Below are 26,658 nucleotides of genomic sequence, written 5' to 3' on the forward strand. Positions count from 1 at the left end.
CCTCATGGGATACTCTGTTCAAATTAGTCAAGAAGGGCAGGCGAGGGCGACATAGCAGGAGGGAGCTTGGCCAATGTAGGCCTCTGAAGGTGTTCAGGAAAGGGGCAACTATATGACACCAGAGCATGTTGAGGGCATAGCAAGTCCCCAAGCAGAGACTTCCTCTCACAGTCCAGCTGCACCGCTCCCAGAGTCATGGCTTCTTAGATCCTCTTTCAAGGGAACTAATGGTTTTGTGAACACCTACTTTATGCCAGGTACTTCCTCCATAACAAGCGAGAATTTACTGCTGTCCTTTACCAGTTGCAGGAATGCAAGGTCATGCAGCAAGTGCACAGCAGATTCAAAGAGACCAGGACCAGGCCATCAACTCCCAGCCTCTTGGTGAATGATTGCTGAGGCTGCTAGAAGATGATTCTCCATTTCAGTGAGCAGGAGGAGATACACAGAGTCACAGGATATAGCTTGCCTAGGATATAGCTTGCTCCATCCAGAAGAAAACATGTCTTTGTCCCTTTAACACACACCATCTCCAGGTACTAGGAACAGCAATAAGGTCAAGTTTCATACGCGAAAAATTTTAGGGTTGAAGACAAGACAAGAATTACACATCAGAGGTCTCACATCAAAGGATAAGAGAATATTTTAGATGAATGGACCTGTCCCAAACCAGAAATACCCACAGGAGGAAGACTGACAAGGTACCCATCACTCCTAAAATCCCCATAGCCATGGATGATAACATGGATTGAAGATTGAAGAGCAAACCCTCAGGCATAGTTGCCAGGGGGGGCAGATTTGAGGGACCCATAAAAGTAGGGCGTATCTGGGACTGATTTTTAGTGAACCAGGAATTCTCAACCCTAGATTCATGCTAGAATCACTGGGGATCTTTTAAACAATAATTATATTTACAATACATGTACCTGACAAAGGACTATTATGCATGATATATAAAGAGCCCCTACCAATCAATAATAAAATAACAACCCAAAAATATTGGCAAAAGACTAGAACAGACACCTCATGAGAGAGGATATGTGAATGGTTGATAGGCATGTGAAAAAAATGATTAACATAATTAGTCATTAGGGAAATACAATTTAAAACCATGATGACATACCACTATGTACCCATGAGAATGGTTATAATTAAAAAGAGAGACGGGGACGGGCAGTTAGCTCAGTTGGTTGCCAGTTTGATTCCCACATGGGCCACTGTGAGCTGCACCCTCCACAACTAGATTGAAACAACTACTTGACTAGGAGCTGATGGATCCTAAAAAAACACACTTAAAATAAATAAAAGTTTTTTTTAAAAAGACAGACAATACAAAGTATTAGCAAGGATGTGGGACAACTGTAAATCTCATATTTTGCTGGTGAGGGTGCAAATTGGTATAAGAACTTTGGAAAACTTGCAGTTCCAAATACAACATAAATGCAGTAATTCCACCCCAAGAGAAATGAGTGCATGTGCTCACAGAAAGACTGGGAACAATCCAAATGCCCCTGGATACGTGAAGGGCTAAACAAAAGTTGGTGTGTCCATGCACGGGAATACCACTGAGCAGTGAAGAGGAATGAACTACGCTAAGTGAAGGAGACAATCTCAGCATGTTACATTCTGCTTGATTCCATTTACACACAGTTGAAGAATAATCAAAATGAATCCATAACAGAAATCAGAATGGTGGTTGCCTCTGGTAAGGGTGGGAGCATTGCCTAGGGTGGTGGAAATGGTCTATATTTTCATTGGGGTAGTGTTTACACAGGTACGCACAATTATCACACGTCAGGAACTATGCACTTAAGACCTATGGATTTTACTGTGTGTAAATTATACCTCAATTTTAAAAATCATGCCCAGGCCCCACCCTGACTAATTAAATCAAAATATATAGAGGTGCAGCCTGGGCATTTAAAAAAATCTCCCCAGGTGACACTAATGTACAGCAGGTCGGAGAAAGACACTGAATTTTACACTGTCAAATAGTGAATTTAATGTTACGTAAATTTCATGTCAATTAAAATCAAGAGCTTCCTTAGTTTTAATGGCTGCATGTGTTCAATTGTAAGAGTGTACTTTAGTTGACCAGTCCCCTGTTGGTGGATATTTTTCCCAACCTTTTGTTATTACAAACATTGTGGCAATGTACCTACATTTTTTGTGAAGATAGTGAGCATATCTGTAGGATAATTTCCTAGAAGTGGAATTGTTGAGTCAAAGTGCATGTCTTTTCTCATTTTCCCAGAAACCTGCCCTTCAAAAGGGATGGGGTGCTTACATTCCCATCAGCACATATGGGGGGCCTGTTTTTTCACACCTTTGCTAACAGTGTTTTCCAACTTTTTGATCTTCACCCTTCTGATTGCTAAAAAGTCATACCTGGAAGTCTCCTGAAAGGAAGTCTTCTCTGACACAGGTCAAGGGCACTCAGTTGGAAGGCAAAGGTGTTGTTCTGGAGGCAGGGAGGAAGGTGGTTGTCTCCCCTGTGTGTCTGTTTTGGCCTACAATTAGCTTTGAACAAGTTGCCAAGAACCCCAAGAATTCAGCTGAATCTTAAGGACTCCCAAGTGGCCTTCTTAGATGCAAACCCTTTCTTGAGCCCCAGACTCCTAACAAGGCCTTCCTGACCTCTCACACTGAAAACTTCCAAAAGGGAAGTGTTGGTTCCCAACCCACCCTCGAACCTGACCATCTCTATGAATGCCATCACCATGCACTCAGTTACTCAGGCCCAAAACCTAGAAACCAGAAACTCTGTCTCTTCTCAGTCTCTGATCCAATCCATCACCAGACCCTGTGGGCTCTATTTCCAAAGTGCATCCTGAGTGTGCCCACCTCTCCCCACCCGACTGCAAGCCTACACCACCTGGCATGTACCAATGGCTTCCCATTCTTGTGTCCAGCCCATTTTTCTTATTAGGAAAATCCAATCCATTCTTCAAACAGCAGCCTTTACAGCCCCTACTACTATTTAACTGTCTCCTGTCTGTTTACTACCATATTGTCTGTTTCTCCCCTAGAACGTTGCCTGCCCGTCTGTATGTCCAATAGCCACAGTAGGTGTGGCGCATAGTAGGTGCTTAAAAAGTATTTGGAGTGAATGAGTGGTTCAATAGTGCTTTCTTGTTTTCAAAGCCTTGTCCCAGTCAGAATCTCAGATTTAGAAAGGGAGGAGGCAACTGCCAAAGGAAGGACTGCCTTTCAACTCCTTGAAGGGAACAAAACTGATGTTGAGGACTTGAGGTCTGTCCAAATAATTAGCAGAAAAAGTCTTATCTATTCACTAACTAAAGCTCCCCTTGGAAACACTCGGAGAGCCTCCTTGGAACGATCGCATGTCACTGCAGGCAATAAAATGGCCTTTCTTTGTCAATATTCTCTGCTTCAAATTTGTCACTAATTCCAGCTGGCCTCGTCCCAGCCAATCTGAATGGCCGAAAAGCGGAGTGAATACAGTTTAATCAGTGGTTCAGGCTCCGCGGGATGACTGGCGGTGTCTCTGCGGGCCTCGTTGCTAAAAGGTGTCCCAGGGGCCGCGCTTTCTGCACCGAATAAAGGAGCGCCAGCAGGCACAGGCTCCTGTGGCTGAGGGACGTGGCAGGAAGTGGCTTGGGGCGGGGGCGAGGTTGCCGGGGAGCCGCGGGAAGGCGGGGAAGAGGACAATACCGCGAAAAAGAGTCGTCGTGGGGCTAATAGGCAGCCCTCGGTTTACCACTTTACAAACCGTCCAAGCCATTGTCTCATGTCTGCGCGACAGGAGCCTACGTGCGGGTGATTATCCCCATGTTGCCAACAGGGAACCCGAGGCTTGGAGACGTGGCGGCGGCGAAGGCAGCGGCTCCCCTGCCGCGCGGTGCCCTCGCCCTGCCTGCCGTCTCCGTGCCGAGTGCGCCCCGCTCCCCCGCCTTATCTCCCACCGTCAGGGAGCCCGGCGGCGCCGGGCCGTTGCTATGGCATTTTCTGGAGTGTCACAAGTGCCCAGGAAGCATACAAATCGACCTGTGTGAGACACGGCCCTGGGCAAAACAACTTCCAATTTACTCGCAACAATTGGCAGCCCCAGACAACCGCACTCACGCAGGCTGGCGACGAGGGCTTGGGTGGGGGAAGGGAGGGAGGCGGGCACCCGGGCTGAAGGCGGCTGTGCCAAGGCTGCGGTTTCCCGGAGCGGTGGGGAAAAGCAAGAGGTGGAATCCCTGAATTGGGTACTGAGGACGCCTCCGCCCTGTGTAGTTCTAGAAGCGATTCATTCAATATGTAGTGAGCACCTTTGCTGATGGGCATTTTACCTGGCACTGGGGATGCAAAGGTCACTTCCTGTGCTGGAGTGGCTCACAGACTCCTTCCTGGGAGACAAAAAACACAAGACACACAAACAAGGTGCAATGATAAGGGCCATCATTCATTAAGTACCTGCCAACATCCTTCCTGGGGAACCACACTCTGCATCAGAGCTTTGAACTCTGGACGCATCTGCGTTTTCCTCAATTTATTTTCTGCATTTGTTAACAAGACGTATCCTAAGGTAACTGCTTCTTTGCTTTCTGCCCTTTCGGCTTATGAGAGTTTTCCGATAGTGGGGGAAACCTGTACATAGTTCCAGTCCAAGTCCAGAGGCTTCAGACCCAGGAAAGCGATGGTGTCGTCCCGCTCTGAGTGGAAGAGAGCAGACTGATGTCCCAGCTCCAAGACACTCAAAACAATTTCCTTTTCACTCCACCTTTTATTGTACTCAGGCCTTCAATGGATTGGATGGGGCCCACCCACATTTCACAGGGCAATCAGCTTCTCTCAGTCTAGGGATTCAAATGTTAATGTCCCCCGGAAACACCCCCACAGACACATCGAGAATGATGTTTAACCAAACAGCTGGGCCCCCCATGCTTCAGTCAAGTTGACACAAAAAAATGAATCATCACAGTTGGTGCTAACTGCACATGAGGGAGAAAAAGAAAACAGGAATAAGAGGTGTTGGTGGCACAGGCCAAGCCAATTTACTCAGGGTGATGGCGGCAGCCATTGCAGTAATCCAGGTGAAAAGGGATGGGAGCTTAGGCTAGTGTGGCACCAGGAGGAGATGGTGACAAGTGCTGGATTCTGGATGTAGTATTTCAAAGGTAACGCTAGTAGGATTTGCTGATGGAGTGGACATATGCGATGAAAAGAGCAGAGTTGAAGGTGATCAAGGGGGGATGTGTCTTAGGACAGGCACTGTGGTAGGAACTGGAGAGAGTTCGATTTCATAGGACTCAGCAACTAAATTGAACTACACCCCTGTCCTTCTCAGCTGTGTGACCTTGGACAAGTTGCTTTCCATCTCTGAACCCAGCTTCCTTTGCCTGTAAGATCTCACAGAGCTGTGGTAAGATTTCAGGAGTTGAGGTGTGTAAAACCTCCACTTCCTCCCCGTTCTGAGGAAGCTGGGGAAGCTTGACAGCAGGGCTGAGGTTGGAGGGGCAGACGAGAGGGCAGAGGAGTACACCCTTCACAGCAGGCAGGGAGATGCTGCCACTGGCCAGGCTGGTCTCAGTGGCATCGTGGAGTGGGACAGGGAGCCCCTGGGCATGGAGGGACTGTGAGGGGAAGAGTCCTGTGCAAGGAACAGGGTTCCAACAGGGAGGTGTGAGGGGATGGGAGGCCAAGCGCCCCTCCCTGACGCGGCCTGGGGCCACCTTGGCCCAGAGGACCTTTGAAACCTTCTGAGTTATGGGACGGAGCTGGTTGGAACTGTGGCACACCAATTCCCAGTACGGCAAGGGGTTACGAGTTCTGTGCTCTGTGCAGTCACACAACAAACATCTGGCTTGGCCACTGGCCAGGACAGCCCCCCTCCACCCCCTAGCCATACACACACTGTGAACATATGGCCCCCAAGGATGGGGGCTTTCCAGAAGGCCTCAAGAGCCATCTTTGTCTCTGGCCTGAATCGCCCAGCCTGGGGCCTGCCAGCAGGGCCACCTTACCCCCTTACTCCTTGCATAAAATCATGAATCCCCCTTACACAGGACCCTAGGCCCAGGCCAAAGAACCCCCTCCAGAACCAGGAGCAGCAACCCCCCCACCCCATGGGGGCCTCTGAGAGCAGACTGCCTAGGTTTCCATCTAGCCCCATCCTTACGTTCTCGACCTCTCTGAGGACACAATGACATTTCCTTCACAGGCTTGATGAGAGGTTCCAACAGTACTATTTGACACTATGACTCAGAATCTCTAAGTACTGAAAAGATGTGGATTCTACTTCAACCCCCCATACTCCCTTCATACCACCATCATTAGGTGACTCAACAAAAAGTATCCTAAACTGTGAAAGCGGAAGACAGACCACCAAGTTGGGGGTTTTCCTGTGATGACTACTTTGATGGAGCCTGTGGAAATATCAACTATCATATTCTTTTCCCAAACGCTTGTTCCTGCTCTCTGAATGCCTGAAGCACTTTTGTCAGGTCCTGGAGAATATGGGTTTGGAAACTGTAATGGGTCACACACATTCTCGTTGTCCAGGATCACATAACACACCATAGAGTTTCCTATTCACCAGGCGAACGTTCTCCTTAATTTTATCCTCACCACTCACCCTCTGGGGTTAGGACAAGCATTGCCCCCTTTACAGACATGTCAGACAGCTGGACAGTTTAAACATTGGCAGTCTTGCTGCCAAGGCCATATGCGTAACCGATACGTTCTATGGTCTCTTCAAAGGGATGCCTCAGACTCTTGTCACACACATCTCTAAGCGAGAGGTTTGAACCAAACACATTGCCAAGGTCCTCTCAATTCAAGGAGTAAGGTCTCACCTCCACCTCGGGCCTGCCTGCTGTCTCCTCCCATAGACAGAAGCACAGCCTTTTCACCTGGTACTCCCTCAAACGGAGATGTGCATCGCGCCCCTGCCTTTCTCACTTGGCACACCTGGGACACCTCGTTCTTCCACAGCCGGAACCAGCTTCTTTTCCTAATGCCTGGTGCAGACCTCCTCTGGGAGCTCTAGAAACCTCTCTCCTTTAGCGTGAACTCAGTGGGTGTCTTCTGTCCTCAGAACCTCTCCCTCCTTCCTCTTGTTGAGTAATAGCTCTGCTGTTCATCCACTTGATGACTTTATTTCTCTTAGGATGAAGTCCAAATTCCTGTACCCATCTGCTGTGGCGCTGTGCTATTGGGCAAACTGTTTTACAGGATGGGTTCTGGAGTCTTTATTAAACCTCCATCCTGGTGCCAGACCAGCCAGCCACCTAGTAGCCAATGTGACTTTCGCTACACTTTTTTTTTTTTTTTTTTGTAAACAAGCTCTGGCCAGTTTTATTAAAGAAACATTTTGCATGGTTTACTTTTCACCAGTCTGTTCTGGCGTGCTTCTAATGATATCAGAATCACCTGGATCAATGATAGTCTTTTGTTGCCACTCCCCCCACCCCCACCTCCACCCCCACCCCACCCCCACCCCACCCCCACCCCCACCAGCTTTCTTATTCTCGCTGTCTAGAAAGTTTTTCTCTCCCCATCCTTTTGTATTGCTAAGTCCCTTCCGGTCTGGGCTCAGACAGAGATTCCTCTGGGAAGCCTTCCCAGACCCTGCCCCCTACCACCGTAGATGGCTCTTCTGTGGGCCCCAAGAGTGCCCTGTGCTTCCCTTCTCAGAGTCTGTCACATCATATCTGTAACTGTTCACTTGTCAAACTCCTAGAATTAGGCCGTCATCTTGGCAAGAACCATCACTATATCCCAAGCTCTTAGCACTGCTGGCCACATAGTAGTTGTTCAATAAATGTTTGCTGACTGAACAAGAGACTGGCCTGGCAGCAATCTTCTCCCCCACCACCCGACCAATCCTCACCCCCTGAGCCAGACTTTCAAAGTCAAAGCTGCTACCTGAACCAAAGCAAGAGGACTGACCACCTGGTCACTGCAAGAAGTTTCTGTCTCTGCCGTACAGGTAGTTCTGTCCTTGTGTTCACAACCCCCTCACTCCCTGTGGGCTGAGTGACCATGTGGGTGTTGGGAATGGTTACGGCAAGTTGATTCACATCTTTGTCATCTGTAAAATGCCCAATAAGGCCCAGCTGGTGGGGTCACAGTGGAGATTCCGAGGTGGTACCTAGAGGTACTTTGTAAACTACAAAGGGCTGCATGTGGCACTTGATGACGATCAAACATGGAAAATGTGTTGCTTGTTGGCTCAACTTCTCCTAAGACCCCGTGTAGACAGGGCCCTCCTGCATATATGGCATTACCTCTGGCAATCAGGTTACAATTGACTGGCATCATCGCCTTCCTTTATATTTGGCATATTCCCAGCCTGTGGCAACATGCTGGTCACCATAGAGACCTGAGAGGCACCCTTGTCTCATCAGCACCACATTTACAAACCACCTTAAAGTGGATTATTTTGCAGATGGCTGATTTCATCTAGTCAATGTTGATTCTATTAGTTCCAATTTCAGAAGGTGACATTTTCCGACCTTGTCCCCTTAAGCACAAGCAAAAACTATGGCTTGGGGAAGAGTGAGGAAACAGACATATTGTAGGGGAACCGCGGGATATACCTCTCATTTAATCACTCATTCATTTCCTCAGCACCCACAATGTGCCAGAAATGGGGCTAGATACGTATTAGGGATATAGCGGTGAGCAAGATTAGTCTTACAGATCTCATGATCTGCTGGGGGAGACAGACAATTAAACAGACAGTTTTACTACTGTGGTAAATTCTGTGATGGGAGATATAGAGAAAGGGTGTGCTGTAGGCCCCTAACCTTCCCAGAGGTTTCCCAGAGGAAGTAATATCTCAGCTGAGATCTAAAGGATGAGTGAGAGTCAGCTAGAAAAAAGTTAAGGGAGGGGGCAAACGGGGGTGGAGTAGAAAAAAAGTTCCCAAAAGAAAAAAGTGTCCGAATAGGGGCAGCCAGATGGCTCAGTTCGTTAGAGCGTGAGCTCTCAACAGGGTTGCAGGTTCAATTCCTGCATGGGATGGTGGGCTGCGCCCTCCACAACTAGACTGAAGGACAACGACTTGGAGCTGATGGGCCCTGGGGAACACTGTTCCCCAATATTCCCCAATAAAAAATTTAAAAAGTGTCCAAAGAATATGAGGAAGAGTATGAGGAGAGGTGGGACCTAAAAGAAAAATCAGGGACAGGAACAGAAGCATTGTGGGGGTTGGATGGAGAGAAAAAGATGGGTTCTAGTTGGGACATGCTGAGTTTGAGATGTCTGGGGACCATCCAAGAGATGTCCAGGTGGAGGTGACGGTGTGGTGAAGAGAGAGCGAGGAGCTGCTGTGTTGTCCTTTTAGTGAAAGAACACTTTAGGATCTTGTTGGGCAGTACCCAATTCTACAGGCAGTACGTTTGAACAAGGTGCTGGGAGAGATGACATACTTTGAGCTGGACTCTAGGGATTGGGCCTCCGTGTGTGGAGGAGAGATTTGGGTGTCAGCAGAGGGAGTCACCTGAAGCAGAGGTGACCAAGGGGATGACACAGTGGCATGCTGGACCAGGCTCCTACCAGCTCACAGGAGCCAAGTGTTAAATTTTCAGGAATTTTCTGAGCTACTTGTTAAAATCAGCCATTATTAAAAATGTAAAAATACATAAATACTTCAAATATTTTTTTTTATTATTGGGGAAGGGGTACAGGACTTTATTGGGGAACAGTGTGTACTTCCAGGACTATTTTTCCATGTCAAGTTGTTGTCCTTTCAGTCTTAGTTGTGGAGGGCACAGCTCAGCTCCAGGTCCAGTTGCCGTTGCTAGTTGTAGGGGGCGCAGCCCACCATCCCTTGCGGGAGTCGAACCGGCAACCTTGTGGTTTAGAGGACGCGCTCCAACCAACTGAGCCATCCGGGAGCTCAGTGGCAGCTCAGCTCAAGGTGCTGTGTTCAATCTTAGTTGCAGGGGGCGCTGCCCACCATCCCTGGCGGGACTCGAGGAATTGAACTGGCAACCTTGTGGTTGAGAGCCCACTGGCCCATGTGGGAATCGAACGGGCAGCCTTCGGAGTTAGGAGCATGGAGTTCTAACTGCCTGAGCCACCGGGCCGGCCCAGGAAATATTCTTTTGGTATTGAAAATTATTATCCGGGGCAGCCGGTTGTCTCAGTGGTTAGAGTGCAGTGCTCATAACACCAAGGTTGCCAGTTCGATTCCCACATGGGCCAGTGAGCTGCACCCTCCACAACTAGACTGGAAACAATTAAATCAACCACTTGACCTGGAGCTGAACTGCACCCTCCACAACTAGATTGAAAACAACGACTTGACTTGGAGCTGATGGGTCCTGAAAAAATACACTATTTCCCAATATTCTCCAATAAAAATTTTTAAAAAAGAAAAAGATATCCGATTCAGCAAAAAAGTTGCTCAGGTCATTGACAAATGAGTAAAGTTCTAACATGTGTCTTTGTTTTATTTTTTTCCTATTCGTTAATGCAAACAAAAATATCAATCAACGCTCTTGTCAGAACTACATCTCTTTGTCAATTGGCAACCATAACTATAGGTCGATGTGGATACAAGAGTTTGGCAAAAATCAATGAAAGCATCCTGTGAGAATCAACTGGCTACAAATAATCCTAAAATTTATATGGAACCACAAAAGGCCCCAAATAGCCCCGGCAATCTTGAGAAATAACAATAAAGCTAGAGGTATCACGCTACCTGATATCAAACTATACTACAAGGCAACAGTAATCAAAACAGCATGGTATGGGCATAAAAACAAACACATACGGTAGATCAATGGAACAGAATAGAGAGCCCAGAAATAAACCCACGCCTGTATTTAATCTACGACAAAGGAGGCAAGAACATACAATAGGGTAAAGACAGTCTCTTCGATAAATGCTGTGGGGAAAACTGGACAGATACATAAAAAAAAATGAAACTGGACCACCTTCTTACACCATATACCAGCATACAATCAAAATGGATTAAAGACTTAAATATAATAACTGAACCCATAAAACTCTTAGAAGAAAGCATAGGTAGTAAATTCTCTGATATTGTTCTTTGTAATATTTTTTTCTGATATATTTCCTCGGGCAAGGAAAACAAAAGAAAAATAAACAAATGGGATTATATCAAACTAAAAAGTTTTTGCACAGCAAAGGCAACCATCAACAAAACGAAAAGACAACCTACCGAATGGGAGAATATATTCACCAATGATAGATCTGATATGCAGTTAATATACAAAATTTATAAAGACTTCATACAATTTAACACATACACACACACAAAAACCCAATCCAATGAAAAAATGGGCAGAAGACCTGAATAGACATTTCTCCAAAGAGGACATTCAGGTGACCAATAGACATATAAAAAGACGCTCAATGTCACTAATCATCAGAGAAACACAAATAAAAATCACAGTGAGGTATCACCTCACACAGAATGGCTATCATCAACAAACAAGTGTTAGCAAGGATGTGAAGAAAAGGGAACCCTTGTGCACTGTTGGTGGGATTGCAAATTGGTGCAGCCACTATAGAAATCAGTATGGAGGGGAATAAACAAAACAGAAATAGACTCATGGATACAGAAAACACTGATGTTTGCTAGAATGGAGGGGGGTTAAGGGGCTGGGTGAAAAAGGTGAAGGAGTTAGGAAGTATAAATTGGCAGTTACAAAATAATCACAGGGATGTGAATGAAGTACAGTATAGGGAATATAGTCAGTGGTATTGTAATAGCTATGTATGGTGTCAGATGGGTACTAGACTTGTTGGGATTATCACTTTGTGAGGTGTATAAATGTCTAATTATTGTTTTGTACACCTGAAACTTATTTATTTATTTTTAAGGAGGGCACAGCTCACAGTGGCCCATGCGGGATCGAGTGGGCAACCTTGGTGCTACCAGCACCATGCTCTAACCAACTGAGCTAACCGGCTACCCTTTGTATACCTGAAACCAATTTAAAAAAAAAAAGAGTATGGAGGTTCCTCAAAAAATTAAAAATAGGAGTACCATAAGACCCAGCGATCCCACTTCTGGGTTATTTATCCAAAGAAATCCATAATGCTAATTTGAAAAGATATCTGCACCCCTACGTTTACTGCAGCACTATTTACAGTAGACAAGACATGGAAGCAACCTCAGTGCCCATCAATAGATGACTGGATAAAGAAGAGGTGGTACATTTATACAATGGAGTATTACTTGGCCATAAAAAAGAATGAAATCTTATCATTTGCACCAACATGGATGGACCTAGAGGGTAGTGTGCTGAGTGAAACAAGTCAGACAGAGAAAGACAAATACCATATGATCTCACTTATATGTGGAATCTAAAGAACAGAATAAACAAAACAGAAACAAATTCAGAAACAGAGAACAAACTGATGGCTGCGAGAGCGGAGGGGGTTGGGGGAAGGTGAAGAGGGGGACGTGATTAAAAAGTACAAATTGGTACTTACACTATAGTCACGGAGATGAAAAGTACAGCACAGGGAATATAGTCAATAATGTTGTAATTACTATGTATGGTGTCAAATGGGCACTAGATTCAGCAGGGGGATCACTTCGTAAATTATATAGATATCTAACCACTATACCATATACCTGAAATGAATATAAAATATACAATATTGAATGTCAACCGTAATTGAAAATAAAAATCAACTGAGTATGGAATTCACAGGAGTATTGCCTAGTTTATTATTTGTAAATTGTTACACATCCTTTAGATAAGTAAAATTTATAATAAATCAATACACACACACACACACAGACACATTTTTTTCAGAGCTGGTTGTTAAACATTTACCAGCACATCACTGATCACATGTTCACCATTGCTAGCAAAGCTAAGAAAAATACATGAGCACATCCTAGAAAAGCCCTGGGAATAAACTGAATAGCTGCTGGCTCTTGGGAAGTTTCCTTTGTTATTATTAAAGGCTGTTTGTTGTCTTGGGAACATTATTGTTCAAACAGTACCTTCTCAGAAGCCAAAATGGTAGAGAAAATTGACCCACAAACTCCTGCCTTTCCATTTCTCATCCTTTGGACTTTGGATTTGGGGAATGTTTGAGGCCCAACAACCTGGGGCAGATGACTGGACTCCCGATTCAGGATGGAAAAGTCCTACTGAAGAATCTCCCTTGTCTATACCCAAGGTCATATGGAAACTACCCCCTTAGGTGGAGCCCGAGAGCCAGCACTTGCCATCTCTTGGCACCAGGAAACTCAAGGTCACTATATCTGCACCTTTCACAGGGTTCATAAAAACAGGTGTGAGTGTGCATGTGTTAGAGAAATAAAGCAACTATTGAATGTAGCTGGTGTCTTTATAGGTGGATCATTGTACTACTTTTGACTTTTCTGTATGCTTGAAAATATCCGTAAAACTACATATATTAAAAAAGCACTCAGTGCAAGCAAAGAACCATGTGATTTCACTGATATGTGGTATATAAACCAAAAACAACAAAAGAACAAGACAAACAAATGAGAAACAGAAACTCATAGACACAGACAATAGTTTAGTGGTTACCAGAGGGTAAGGGGGGCAGGGGGTGGGAGATGAGGGTAAGGGGATCAAATATATGGTGATGGAAGGAGAACTGACTCTGGGTTGTGAACACACAATGGGATTTACAGATGATGTGATACAGAATTGTACACCTGAAAAAAAAAAAAAGCACTCAGTACAAGGTGCTAAGACAGCAGGTGGCCAGTGTGGCTGGAACTGAAGGAACCCAGGGAGAGATGAGGTCAGAAGCCAGATGTGAGGGCGTCGTACGGCTGTGACGAGTGAGTCCTAGTCTGAGACAGGAGCCCTTCAGGGGCTGTAAGCAGTAACTTGAGCTGACTTATAAACAGGGGCCCTCTGGCTGCTGGGCTGGGACTGTATGGGGGCAAGGATGGCAGCCAGACCAGTCAGGTTAACCCTACAATGTAGGCAATAGTTGTTGGTGGCTTAGGTCAGGGTGCTAGTTATCCTAGATTCTTCGTTAGGTTGTGAAAAATGTCAGTGTACAGAAGTAGATCAAGGTGGTGTAGTAATCCCTGTGTGCCCATCACCCCGTTTCAACATCAGTCCATGGTTGATCTTGTTTCATTGATTCTTCCTCACCCACTAGATTATTTTAAAGCAAATTCCAGACTGCTTTTCATTTCTACAAATCCTTCAGTATGTATCTCTGAAAGACAAGAACTCTATTACCACACAGACTAACGAATTTCTAAGCATGACCAGATGCATTCTGCCATGTATTTTGAAGGTAGATCCAAGATATGTGGAGCACGAGAGAGGAAATTAAGAAATCATCCCAAGTGTCTGGCCTGAGACACTGGTAAAATGGGCCAGTGAGGTGCCTACTTTCTGTAACATCTGGTTTAGCAACCAGAACACAGGGTCTGGATATTAAGACTAAAATGGCTCTTGCGAACTACCAAGTACCACACAAGTCCTAGGTGTTCAAAGCTGTGCTGAGCTACCCTGCCCTCTGGCATGAGTTTCATCTGGGGACCATCTGTCTGCATCCTGCTGAGATGCTCTAAGGTTCCCTGTAGCTGTGACTATGAATCAAACTGGAAACCTTAAAAAGCCGTACAAAGACACAGCCACTGTTAAGTCCATCCATGACTTAATGTTGAGATGGGGCTATTCCCCACCCACATCAGGGGTAGTTGCTAATAAATTACTGAGCTACTTAATAAAAACCCCAAACAAATCTACCGTTTTAAAAAATCTTCAGCCAGGGGGCAGCTGGATAGCTCAGTTGGTTAGAACGCGGTGCTGGTAGCACCAAGGTTGCCGGTTCGATCCCTGCATGGGCCACTGTGAGCTGTGCCCTCTACAACTAGACTGAAACAACTACTTGACTTGGAACTGATGGGTCCTGGAAAAACACAAAGTTAAAAAAAAGTCCGCAGCCAGAGATACCAACTCCCCAGCTGTGCAAGATGGCTGGCTAATTAGCATCTAGGAAACCACACTGGAAAGAACCCAGGCCTCCTTCCCATTTGCTTTGGTTCCTTAGTTAAAATTCTAATTATTTCCATCATCTGAACTGTTTCTGAAGGTGCACCATAAAATTACTTGTGACCTGGACCCTCATCAGAACTGCCTGTCTGGACAAACTCCACTTGTGGCAAGAACACCTCACTGAAGTAAAGTGTCTGGCAGGCCCCCTTTCACACCCCTGCCCCACCAGGTTTGGTTGCACACAATTCCTGGGTTTGGACAATTCCTGGACATGCCTCATTTAGCTGACTGGTTTGGATCTTGCTCAGTTCTTTGGCAAGACCTGTCTTCAGACTCCAGCCCCAGGAGCCAGCCATAGGTGGAGACGCTGCCCCAAGCCACAGCAGACCTCTGCTGGGCCATGGGCCTGGGGTGACATTAGACACATCCAGATAAATATGCCAAGTGACTGCATAGGCTCATCACGCCTCAGGTGCAAGATATCCAAACAATCTTTACCCCTAACCCTGTAATAAAGATGTGAAATACAGCAGTATCTATAGGGCAGTGCTTCACACAGGACAATCTAGCTCCCCAGTGGGCATCTGGCAATACCTGGAGTCATTTGTGGTTATTACAACTGGGCAGAGCAGGAGGCATGCTGTGAGATGTAATGGGTGCCATTCGATATCTCACAATTTATCTGGCCCAATAGCATGAAGGTTGACAAACCTGGCTATAGGAGGCAAAGGCAGTTTTGGTTTTTAGCAAGACAGGCTTTGCAGGGACCCCTGGCTTGAGGTGAACAACTCTGACAGCTGACCCCCTGCAGCACGCACAGCTGAGACCCACAGGCAAGCCTGACCTGCCCCTGTGTCTGGGCAAGCAGCAACAAGTTCATTTTCTACCTGGTTTCTGTTTTGCAGAGTCCTGAGGACGGAGCTGAGAACTACAGTGGCCGGAAAGACCAGGAAAACAAGGGCATCATTTGTCTTCTTAAAGCCAAGATGACTTAACAGGGTAAATGACTTCTTGGTGATGACCCTGGCTGCTGCTCCCTCCTGGCCATGTGTGGCTTGTTCTCCCTCCCACCACCACCCCCCAGGCAGAGCCTGTAAGAGACATGGATGAACTACATCACAGCATGCCTAAGCCTGCCTGAAAAGTCAAACTACACTTCATGATACAAAGTCAATAGCATGAATGAAATAAATAGTAATAAACGAAAACAAAACAAGGCAATCCCTTCCAACACCAAAAAGGCAATTCATTATGTTATAGCATCTTTAATTGGGTTTCAAGGCTCTTCCAATCACTGTCACCTACAGATCATGTCACCCACTGCTGTTTGGCTTCCATTCTCTTGTCTCATAGCAGTAAATGAAAAGAAAACATGGCAATCCCTTCCAACACCAAAAAGGCAATTCATTATGTTATAGCATGTTTAATTGGGGTCGAAGGCTCTTCCAATCTGTCACCTAGAGATCATTTCACCCACTGCTCTGTTTGGCTGCCAGCCTCTTGTCTCTCTCTTCAGCAATGGTGAGGCGGATACCCTTTCCACGGGGAAGAGAAATCCATGGTTTGTTGCCCTGAAGGAGATAACGAGAATGAAAACCTGCCATACACGAGCTCCATCAGAGGCTTGGCACACTCGATGTCTGACACGTCATTTAAAGGAACAGAAAGCTGTCTGTGACAGCAGCGACAGCCAGGTAGTCTTTAGACACTTGGATGCTGCTTTATCAGAAATACCCAGTGCTTGTGGCCATTCTCTCAAGCCCCCAGCCCTCCTAACCCAGACACAAGCTGGCACTTTTTACCAACCCAGGTCAGCAGGCACCTGCTGACTGTGTCATCCGGAAGAAGCAGGGATTTGGCCCTGCCTTCCTGTGAGCCCCATCCCAGAAGAGGCCTTCCACTAGGTTCTGCACAGCCAGCCAGGAGCCAGCCCCAGAGCACCAGCACTCACACTCCCTGGACCACAGAAGGGAGAGCCAGACTTACTTTGCCAATAACAAAAATGTTGGAGAGCCGGGTGGCAAAGCTGTTACCATTGGCATCTTTCACATGAACCACATCAAAAGAACCAGGGTGTCTCTCTCTGTTGGTGATCACGCCAATTCTTCCCAGGTTGGCACCTCCAGTCACCATGCACAGGTTACCTGGGCAGGAAGGAAGAACGTGCTGAGCAAGGTGCCGTGCAAGCTCTGAATGTAATGGATGACCAGGCAGGTGTAAGTTTGTCAGCCCCTTCTCCCACTCGCATTTACTCCCTAGGATTTGCCTGGCCCTCCTGCACACCTAACGGATGCGAACCCCTACCTTGCCAGGTCCTCACCATGTCTCGCCTAGACTACTGCTGCCCCCACCCCCCAAGGCACAGCTCTCTGCTATGTTCCTGCCTTAGCATTAACAAAACTGCATCACAATTAGGATGCTCTGCTCTGGGGCCAGACTTTCCTGCCCAGCCCTCAAGCAGTTTCCAGAGATAGGGGAGCTTTAGAGATCCAGCTCAGGCCCCAGAATGTATGCTATGCCAGACCTCATCTCAGCTACTCAGAACATTCTGAGCAGCTGGGCCTCTGGAAGTGGAAAGGCTATACACCTGCGCACTGGTGGTTTCTACCCTCCACTCAAATAGAAACACCCTTCAACGTTTCCCTCCACTCTGAGCTGACCTCCCCCCCACCATTAGGAATATATTCCCATCTCTAACCCTTACTGCCCCCACAAAGCCACAGAAACAAGACACTGTAGTTTCACACACTGCCTGCCTATTTCTTGAAACTTTAAGAGCTGCCCTCTTCTCAAACCAACAAGAGACATGCAGCTTTGGCTGCTAATTAGGCACACATCAGAACACCTAGACAGAACCCTGTGTGAGTCACAATGCATGATTTAATTTCCATTAGTAAAAAAGGAGGGGGGTGCAGAAAAGCAAAGAACAACTCTTACAGGTGGGCTTTGAAGAGAAGGCCCAGGTACAGACTGCTTACCAGTGTCAAACTTGATGAAATCAGTAATTTTGCCAGTCTCCAAATCAATCTGAATGGTGTCGTTCACCTTGATGAGGGGGTCAGGGTAGCGGATGGTGCGAGCATCGTGGGTCACCAGGTGAGGGATTCCTTTTGTGCCCACAAAGATCTTTCTCACTTTGCACAACTTGTACTAGAAACACACAGGGTTAGCCATTTAGTCTAGCTCATGCGCAGTATGCTCCAGAGTGGATGAAAAGCTTCCTTCACAGCCACAAGTCACAGCTGAAGGGAACACCCTACAAGGGAAGAGCCGCAGAACAATGGCGGCGGCGACTTTTCGGCCACCCTCCTGTCAGTTTACCCTGTCCACTGCCCCTTTCTAGGCTAGCCCCCTAGCACATATCACCCCCACGGTTAAGTCCAAGGCAGGGGCAGCGCCACTTCAAACTGCCGGGTGAGGTGGGCCAATGAGCACCACTGTCCTGTCTCCAAGGCCAACAACCCTCCTTCCCCCAAGCTGTTCAAGCCTCATGGCCCATCCCTCCCCATCACAGCTAAGTTGTCTCACAAACTGCAATTGTATTAGAAACTCATCTAATCAACAAAGATTTCAACTTTGCATTTTTCACTCATGAACATCCTTAAAGTAAATCAAATCACCCTGATGCCCTTGGACAAGCCCTCCAGCCTGCTGATAACAAGGAAGCTAAGGAAATTAGGAGCTGATTCCCCCAATTCAATTAACCTTCATTTACAGCCAATAAGTCAAGACGCCTCAAACCTTTGTGTAAAACCATCACAACAAACCAGATTAAATAATCAATTTATTGCCTGGAATCTTTTTTGGAGCTATCTCAAGGATTTTCAGCCTCCTTCATTACCACCTTTCCCTCCAGAGCAAAGCTATAGCCACAAATGCGGACATGACAAAGGGCCAATGCATGGACCAGATACTGCTTTTCTGGTCCTCCATCCTTAAAGGACCCTTACTTTACGTACTCATAAATGTGCCTAGAAATCACTCGCCCTGCCTCTAAAAAAGACAACTAGGAAGTCACCATTCAACTGGAATTCATTTTTGCCATAAAAAAACAACAACAAAAAAAACACACAGACAAGCTGAGGATGTGAAGTTCACATGGGGGTCAGTTATTAACTTGGTGCAAAAGTAATTGTGGTTTTTGCATTTATTTTTAATCTTTTAAACGGCAATTACTGTTGCACCAACCTAATAGATACCCAGCAACAGGCTGCTTGCTATACAGCTATGGTAAACACCTACCTTGGCCTCCTCAGGTGTAATGCGATGAACAGCAAAGCGACCCTTGGTGTCGTAGATCAGTCGGAAGTTCTCTCCTGTCTTGTCGATGCTGATGACATCTAATATCACAGGAACTCAGGTTACTATGGTGACCCCCACCACCCCATCACAACGCTCTAAGGAAAAACCCATATGCTTTTTATTTCAAATACCAACATTCTGAAGGATTCAAATACCAACCAAGGATTCTGAAGACTAACAATGATGGCCAGCTAATCTTTCATGTTGCAATGCTTCACAACCCTGTTTTTACGAACGATCCATGATTATGTGCAGCCCTACAATATCTAAGTAAAACTGAGGAGGAAGGTCATGCTTTCCCTCAGAGCAACCAACATGCTAAAAGCCTATCAGTACTCAATACAACAGCCATTTCATTTCAGAGGGACATGGACGAATCCCAAGGAGCCACCACTGGCCACTTACCCATAAAACCAGCCGGGTAGGTGACATCAGTTCGGACCTTGCCATCGATCTTAATGAACCGCTGCATGCAAATCTTCTTGACTTCATCTCCTGTTAGGGCATACTTCAGTCTGTTCCTTAGGAAGATGATGAGAGGGAGACATTCCCTCAGCTTGTGGGGACCAGTGGATGGACGAGGAGCCTGTAATACGGTAAAAATGACAACAACAAAACCCTCTTGAACTATTGTTGAAATTCTGTCAAACCCATTTCCCAAGTCCTGAGATCCATTAACCTGACACCAGACTGTCCATCACCCCCAATCTGGGTCAACGAGAGGTGTTTAAAGCTTACAAAACTATTCCAGACCTTCAGGTTTTACAGCACTTTGCCCTTCAGAGGCCCAGGCCTGTTAAGCACATGTGGGTCCCCAGTGTGTGGAATGAGGTAAAAAAATCTTATGGGAAGTGCTGCAAGAAACATTTATGGATACAGTAACAAGGGCTGCCTGACACAGAAACAGTATAAAATGTTCCTCAAATAACTGTCAATGAAACTGGAAAAGATACATTGTATATATATGATACAATACGTAAAATGTTTACAATATAACGATACTTACAAACACACCAGTCAGTTTATCCAGCATCCAGTGCTTTGGAGCCGCTACCCGCTTCAGATGCTTCTTGGGACCACGAGCCTGAGGGAGTTTTGTATTTTCGTGTTACTGCTTAAGTGTCTGCTTCTCGAGCCTTTTTTTTTTCTAGGACACTATGCCGGTGAAATGGACAGGGGTCGATCTCTTGGCTCCCAGCCAGCCAGCAACAGAAATGGACCAGAACTCGATCTATGTTTCTACTTGTTAATAGGAGTTTCCGCAACATTATCGTCTAGTTTTTAAGTGTCTGCTGCCAGACTGACCTCGGCACAACCACGTGCCAAGAACTGCTGCCCCGTACTCTGAAGCCGATACTCGCTTTCACTTTAAAACGCGGAAGGAAAACTTTTAATGCTGTGTACAGACGTTTACCGGCCACACTGTCTAGTCAGGCCTTACCAAGACAATGACGGAAAAAAACGCTTCTCTGCCGATCGTAGCCGCCGGCCACCCGCGCCAGCCACTGTCTGCCCTCAGGGCCCACCCGAGGCTCCGGACTGGGAAGAAAGCTGCTTCTCCCAGGGTCGCACGAAGCGTGGCCGGGCCAGAAACCGGGGCCTTCCCGCCAGAGGCACCGATCCCCTCCCCGCACCCCCCGCTTAGAGTCGGCGTGCACCCTTGCCCTCCAGCCAGCCTGGGTCAACCCCGCAGGCTGCACTCTCTTCGCCTCCGCCTGGCCACCCCCTGCGGGGGCCCCGAAGCCCCCGGCAGCCCCGGCCCCGGGAGGATGGAAGCTGATGCATCCCAAGAGCTTGTGAAGAAGCTACCTTACCATGGCTGCGCTGGGCACAGAAAGAGGGCCGCCTTCTTCCGGTGCTCCCAGAAAAGAGGATGGGAGGCTGCGCGCGCCGACCAGGGACGCTCCGCCCACTCCACCCTTGCGAGGCGCGCGGGGATTTTATCTTGCCACCTGCTGGTGGGAGGTCATCAGTCCCGAGCTTGGGAACCCCCGAGCCGCCGAACCGGGGCGGTCTCCTAAAAGCAGTGTCTTACCTTTCTTTCCCTCCCTCCGTCCTCCTCTGTGGCGCCTGGTTCTGTATTAGGTGCTGGAAATGCCTTCTAGCAGGGTGCTTTGCAGGGAGGCTACCTTAAGACCCATGCATGTGATTATATGATCAATAGAATCCCTTTAATAAATACTTAACATGATTTCTTAAGCATATTTTGTCTGCCCCTTCTTCCAAGTTCCCTGGGGCCAGCTAACCTGCCTATGCTATAAGCTGGGAAAGAGCACTTTTTTTCTCTCTTGCTTCTCTGCAGATTCCCCAGGGGGTGGAAGATAGGATTCCTGCTTGAACCTTGGTGCCCTGCCCCTTGCTTTCCGTACAACACATTTGGGACTTATCATAAAGTCTCAGGGAAGGGGGGACATTAGAGATCATCCGGTTACCTAAAACTTAGATGTGATCATGCCATTTCCCTACTTTGAAAGTGCCCTTGACCCGCCTTCATGGCGTGTGAGGTACCTCTGCTCATCACGTGCTGCCTCCTATGCCTGCACACCTACTGCTCTCCCATCCCAGACCTCAAAGCTTAAGCCACTTGAAACTAGCACTGCTCTGGGAAAGCTGCCTCTTTCAAGCTTCCTGCTGATGTCTCTCTCCTCAGCTTGCAACTGCCATGGACAGCCCAACCCTTCCTGGGTCTTTAATGTGACTCTTCAGCCTTGAAGGTACACACGGGTCAGTCACCTCTGGCTTTGTGAGTCTCCAGTCCCCACAGGCAGGGTCGGTCCCACATTCTTCAGTCCCACAGCCCTCTGTTCAAACTCGATGATAGCACTTAGCACGTTGGGCAATAATGACTGGCTTCCTTGTCTGTCCTCCTAGACTGGGAGCATCTCTATGACAGAGCCTGCCCTCATCATCCGGGCAATTCTTTGCCACCTAACAGAGAGCTTGGCATTATGTCCAGCACTTGGTAGATACTTGTTAAATACATTGAGTCAACATCCCACTCATTGCGCCAAGTCTTACTATACTGCCCCTGAGGACATCCAGCCTTTCTCCCACCATGCGGTCAAGCTCTTAACTCAGGAGGTTCCGTTTGACCTGTCTCTGTCTCCACCCTCCACTTCACCCCTCAGCAGTGTGCACAGGGGCAGAGACACAAGCTGTTAGCTTTTCTCAACCAGACAGTATTAACTAGGGGCAGGGCCCCTCTGTCTAAAACAAGGTCCATAGGAAAGCACGCCACACATGATTGTTGGAAAGAAGGGGCAACTGATTGGCGTTGGGAGTTAGAGAGAGAGTAGAAGTGATGAAGCTGTTGGGAAGATGTGGTGCTGCTAACAGAAATGATAGCAGTTGATTTGGGAGTGACGAGTAACCATGCCCTTCCGGCTAGAGATGATAAGAAAAATGGCTGGTCAGAGCTGCAGACCTGACTTAATCAAGATCACACAGCCAGTTAGGGGTGTGTGTGTGGAAGGCTGGTTTGTTGTCTCACAGGTCAGTGGTTGGTTTTTGTACTACAGCTCATCAAAGGACTTGAGAAAATCAAAGCACCTTCTTCAGTATATTTTTTTTCCTCTGTCAATTTGTATTTGAGCACAAATGACACTCTAACAACAATAAAGGGAATTTGGAAAGAGCTAAGAAAATCACAAACAGTACCTCCCCAAACACCCTAAACACATCATCTGTATTCATTTGTTCCTGTTCCTGTTCTCATTCTGATCAGTTTGTGTGCATGCATACTTTTACATAATTTTAATCCTAGCATCCAGACCATGTTCTATTCTGCTTTTATTATATTACAAACACTTTCTGAGTTGCTACATAATTTTCATAATTAGTATTTTAACAGCTGCATCACATTCCAGTAAATGGATGTCCCATAATTAATAAAAGTTCTCTATTGTTGAACATTTAGTTTTTTGCACTTTTTCTTTGTTATGAATGTTGCTACAGTGAGCAGTTTCCTTCACATGGCTTTTCCCTTCAGTTGAATGATTTCCTTAGAATAAATCCATTCCTTTGCCCATTTGTTAAGTGCCTACTCTGTGTCAAGTTCTGTATTATGAACGGGGATGCAGAGATGATTAAGATCTAGTTCCTGCTTCAAAGGAATTCACCTTACAATGGCAGAGGCGAGCTGGGAGGAGGGGGCGGAAAGCCAGGAGAAGCTCATCAGAGAAGACACGGTAGCAAGGCAGTTTGGAGCACAGAGGGCTGCTAAATCTTAAGATCCTTGGACTTTAGCACGTAGGTAGACAATGAGAAGCCATTGAAAGATTTTAAGGAGGACAGGATAAGCTTTGTGCTTTAGAAAGATAACTCTGCTCCTTATAGACTGGTTTGAAGGAAGTGTGAGTGGCTTGGAGGAGATGGGTCAGAGCTATTTCAACAATACCAGCAAGAAAGAGAACGGTGAGACCCAGGTCTGTGACTGTGGGGAGGAGAAGGAGGGGGCAGAGTCAAAGACATAGAAGGAGTATGGGCAGGATCCGACTGGAAATGAGCATGTGCAGAGGTGAGGCACAAGGAGGTACTTAGGATAATTCCCAGGTTTCTGGTTTGGTGATTCAGTGGTGGCATGAGGCATGGGGCTGAGAAGGGGGCAGCAGACTGCAGATGTCTTATAGACACAGGTCTGAACTTAGGTGCATGATCCGAGCTGGAGACTCGCATTTGCGGTGCATCTGTGCTTAGTCCATGGGACAGGCTGGCAGTACCTGTTGGAAAGGGAACACTGTGTTGCCTGGACACTTCTATAATAGCATAGGTACGTGTGTCTGTTGCCAAACACCTTTCTCAGAGAAGCCTTGCAGTTTTACTATAGTCATGCCTGCCTGGTCATTACTTCTTTTACTAAATGTAATTGTTTTAATTTGCACTTAACAAATCACTAGTGAGGTTGACCATTTAGCCATGTGCTTGCTTAGTTCATTTCCTCTTGTGTGAAGGACGTCTGCCCATTTCTCTTTGACGGACATGTTTTTCTGATACCGGTAGTTTATTTTTTGTGTTACTTGAGGCAGACATCTTTACCAGTTGGCTCTTTTCCTTTTGGTCATCTTTTTCTATGCACAAAGTTTCAAATTTGTATATAGCCAAATCCGTAAGTTCTTGTCCATTCAAAGCTTAGAAGACCAAAGATCTGCTAAATACTCAAGTCTATTCAACAACATATAATTTAATTCTTTACCAACTTGGGGTTGACAAAGAGAAATAGAGTAAAGAGATAGACAGGAAAAATTCTATTTTCCCCCAAATAGCTACCCAATTTTCTCACTACTACCGTGTTTCCCCAAAAACAAGACCTACCCCAAAAAGAAGCCCCAGTTAAGACCGTCAGCCAGACGGATGCATTAAGTACGTTATGACGATGTTCCAGAAGAAGATGACATGACTGTATTTGAATAAATGTAGATTGTTGTACATGAAAAAATAAGACATCCCCTGAACATAAGCCCTAATGGAGCGAAAATTAATATAAGACCCGGTCTTATTTTCAGGGAAACACGGTATAATCGAATGATCTTTCTCTTCTCTGTTGTTTTGTAAGAACTACTTTAGCATATAATACATTAAATCATATAGTCCATAGGTGTATTTCTATAAGTGTGGGCATGGGAGAGAGAGTCTATGGTGAGTGGAGAACTGAGACAAAAAGCCCCAGCACCCCTCCCAGATTACCAGAGGGAAGGGACGCCTCTGAGTGGTTCATGGTCGAAAGTCAGGCCATGAGAGGAGCAATCTAAGCCTCTCACTCCTGATTGACTTATTGTCAGCAGTCAGTGAACCAGCACAGCTGTCTCTTCCATTTCTCTCTTCACTGGCAGACAGTGAGGCAGAGTGGAAAGAGCACAATTGGAATCCGTCTCTGTGTGCCCTTGAGTAAGTGGCTTCACCTCTCTGAACCACAGGTTCCTTATCTGGAAAATAGAGGTAACGATGTTTACTCCTCAGTGTGTTGTGAGGATCAAATGCATAGAGCATAGCAGAGACTCACTCAGTGACTTAATGTCCTAATTCCCTCCTGGCCTCTGGCTACTCCCTTCTCAAACTTATTTCTTAAACAGCTTTATAGAGGAATAATTGATATACAACTAATGGCACATATTTAAAGTATACAGTTTGACTAATTATGACACTTGTTACAACAAAGCCATCACCACAACTAATATAATGAACATGTCCATCTGCCCCCAAAGTTGACTCATGTCTCTTTGTCATCCCTCCCTCCAAACCCTCCCGCTGCATTCCCAGGCAGCCACTGATCCGCTGTCTGTCACTATTAATTCACATGCATTTTCTAGAATTTTGGATAAATGGAAATTTTACCGTATGTACTCATTTTTGTCCAGCATCTTTCACTCAGCATAATGATTTTGAGATCCTTCCATGTTGTTGTATGTATCAAGAGTTTATTCTTTTTATTGCTGAGTAGTACTTCATTGTATTGCTTGACTGCAATTCATTTATCCATTCACTGTGGGTAGACATTTACATTGTTTCCAGTTTGGGCCAATTACAAATGAAGCTGCTATGAACATTTTGATACAAGTCTTTTATAGACAAATGTTTTCATTTCTCTTATAAATGGTCACAAGTGGAAATGGCTAGGTCATGTAGTAGATGTATGTTTAACTTTTGAAAAAAATTGCCAGTCTGTTTGCCACAGTGGTTGTATTACTTTATGTTCCCATTAATAGTGTATGAGACTTCCGGTTGTCCCACATCCCTGCCAGCACATGTTAAGGTAAATCTTTTTTTCTAATTTACTTTTTTATTGTGGTAAAATATACATAACATAAAATTTATCATTTTGACCATTTTAAGTGTTCAATTAAGTGGCATTAAGTACAATCACAATTTTGTGCAACCACCAGCACTATTTCTTTTCAGAATGTTTTCATCTTTCCAGACAGAAACCCATTAAATAATAGTTCACCATCCCTCCCCCCAGCCCCTGGAGACCTCTACCCCACTTTCCGTCTCTGTGTGAATTTGCCTATTCTCGGTATCTTATACAAGTGGAATCACACAATATGTGACCTTTTGTGTCTGGCTTTCACTCAGCATGTTTTGAGGGCTCATCCGGGTTGAAGCCTGTGTCACAATTTCACTCCTTCTTAAGCCTGAATAACATTCCGTTGCATGTAAACACCACAGTTCATCCATTCACCTTCTGATGGACACTTGGGTTGTTTCCACCTTCCGGCTCTTGTGAGCAGTGCTGTGATGAATACAGGTATACAGGTATCTATCCCTTTTTTCCCTCTTGGGTCTATACCTAAAAGTAGAATTGCTGGATCATATGGGAATTCTATGCTTAACTTTTTGAGGAACTGCTAAATTGTTTTCCATGTCGGCTGCACCATTTTATACTCTGACCAGCAATGTACAAGAGTTCAAAATTTCTCCACGT

At 46.0% G+C, this 26,658-nt stretch overlaps 1 protein-coding gene across 1 annotated transcript; it reads right to left on the reverse strand.

The window, feature by feature from the left end:
- Nucleotides 1-16,188: 16,188 nt before the first annotated feature.
- On the reverse strand, nt 16,189-21,144 carry RPS4X (ribosomal protein S4 X-linked). The gene is made up of 7 exons (XM_019747956.2): nt 21,056-21,144; nt 20,248-20,325; nt 19,647-19,827; nt 19,182-19,279; nt 17,918-18,089; nt 16,926-17,083; nt 16,189-16,510 (listed from the first exon to the last, which is right to left on the reverse strand). The coding sequence occupies exons 1-7, from the start codon at nt 21,056-21,058 to the stop codon at nt 16,409-16,411; spliced, it is 792 nt and encodes a 263-aa protein (XP_019603515.1). The 5' UTR covers nt 21,059-21,144; the 3' UTR covers nt 16,189-16,408.
- Nucleotides 21,145-26,658: the final 5,514 nt, after the last annotated feature.

Source organism: Rhinolophus sinicus, chromosome X (genome assembly GCF_036562045.2).
Source record: "Rhinolophus sinicus isolate RSC01 chromosome X, ASM3656204v1, whole genome shotgun sequence".
In the NCBI taxonomy this organism is placed as follows: domain Eukaryota; kingdom Metazoa; phylum Chordata; class Mammalia; order Chiroptera; family Rhinolophidae; genus Rhinolophus; species Rhinolophus sinicus.

Bases quoted from the DNA above. Each gene is read 5' to 3' on its own strand.
- RPS4X (XM_019747956.2), bottom strand. The intron at 19,828-20,247 runs GTAAGTATCGTT...ACCGTATTACAG, and splicing joins ATAAACTGACTGGTGTGTTT to GCTCCTCGTCCATCCACTGG. The intron at 17,084-17,917 runs GTAAGCAGTCTG...CTTCCTGCCCAG, and splicing joins TTTCATCAAGTTTGACACTG to GTAACCTGTGCATGGTGACT.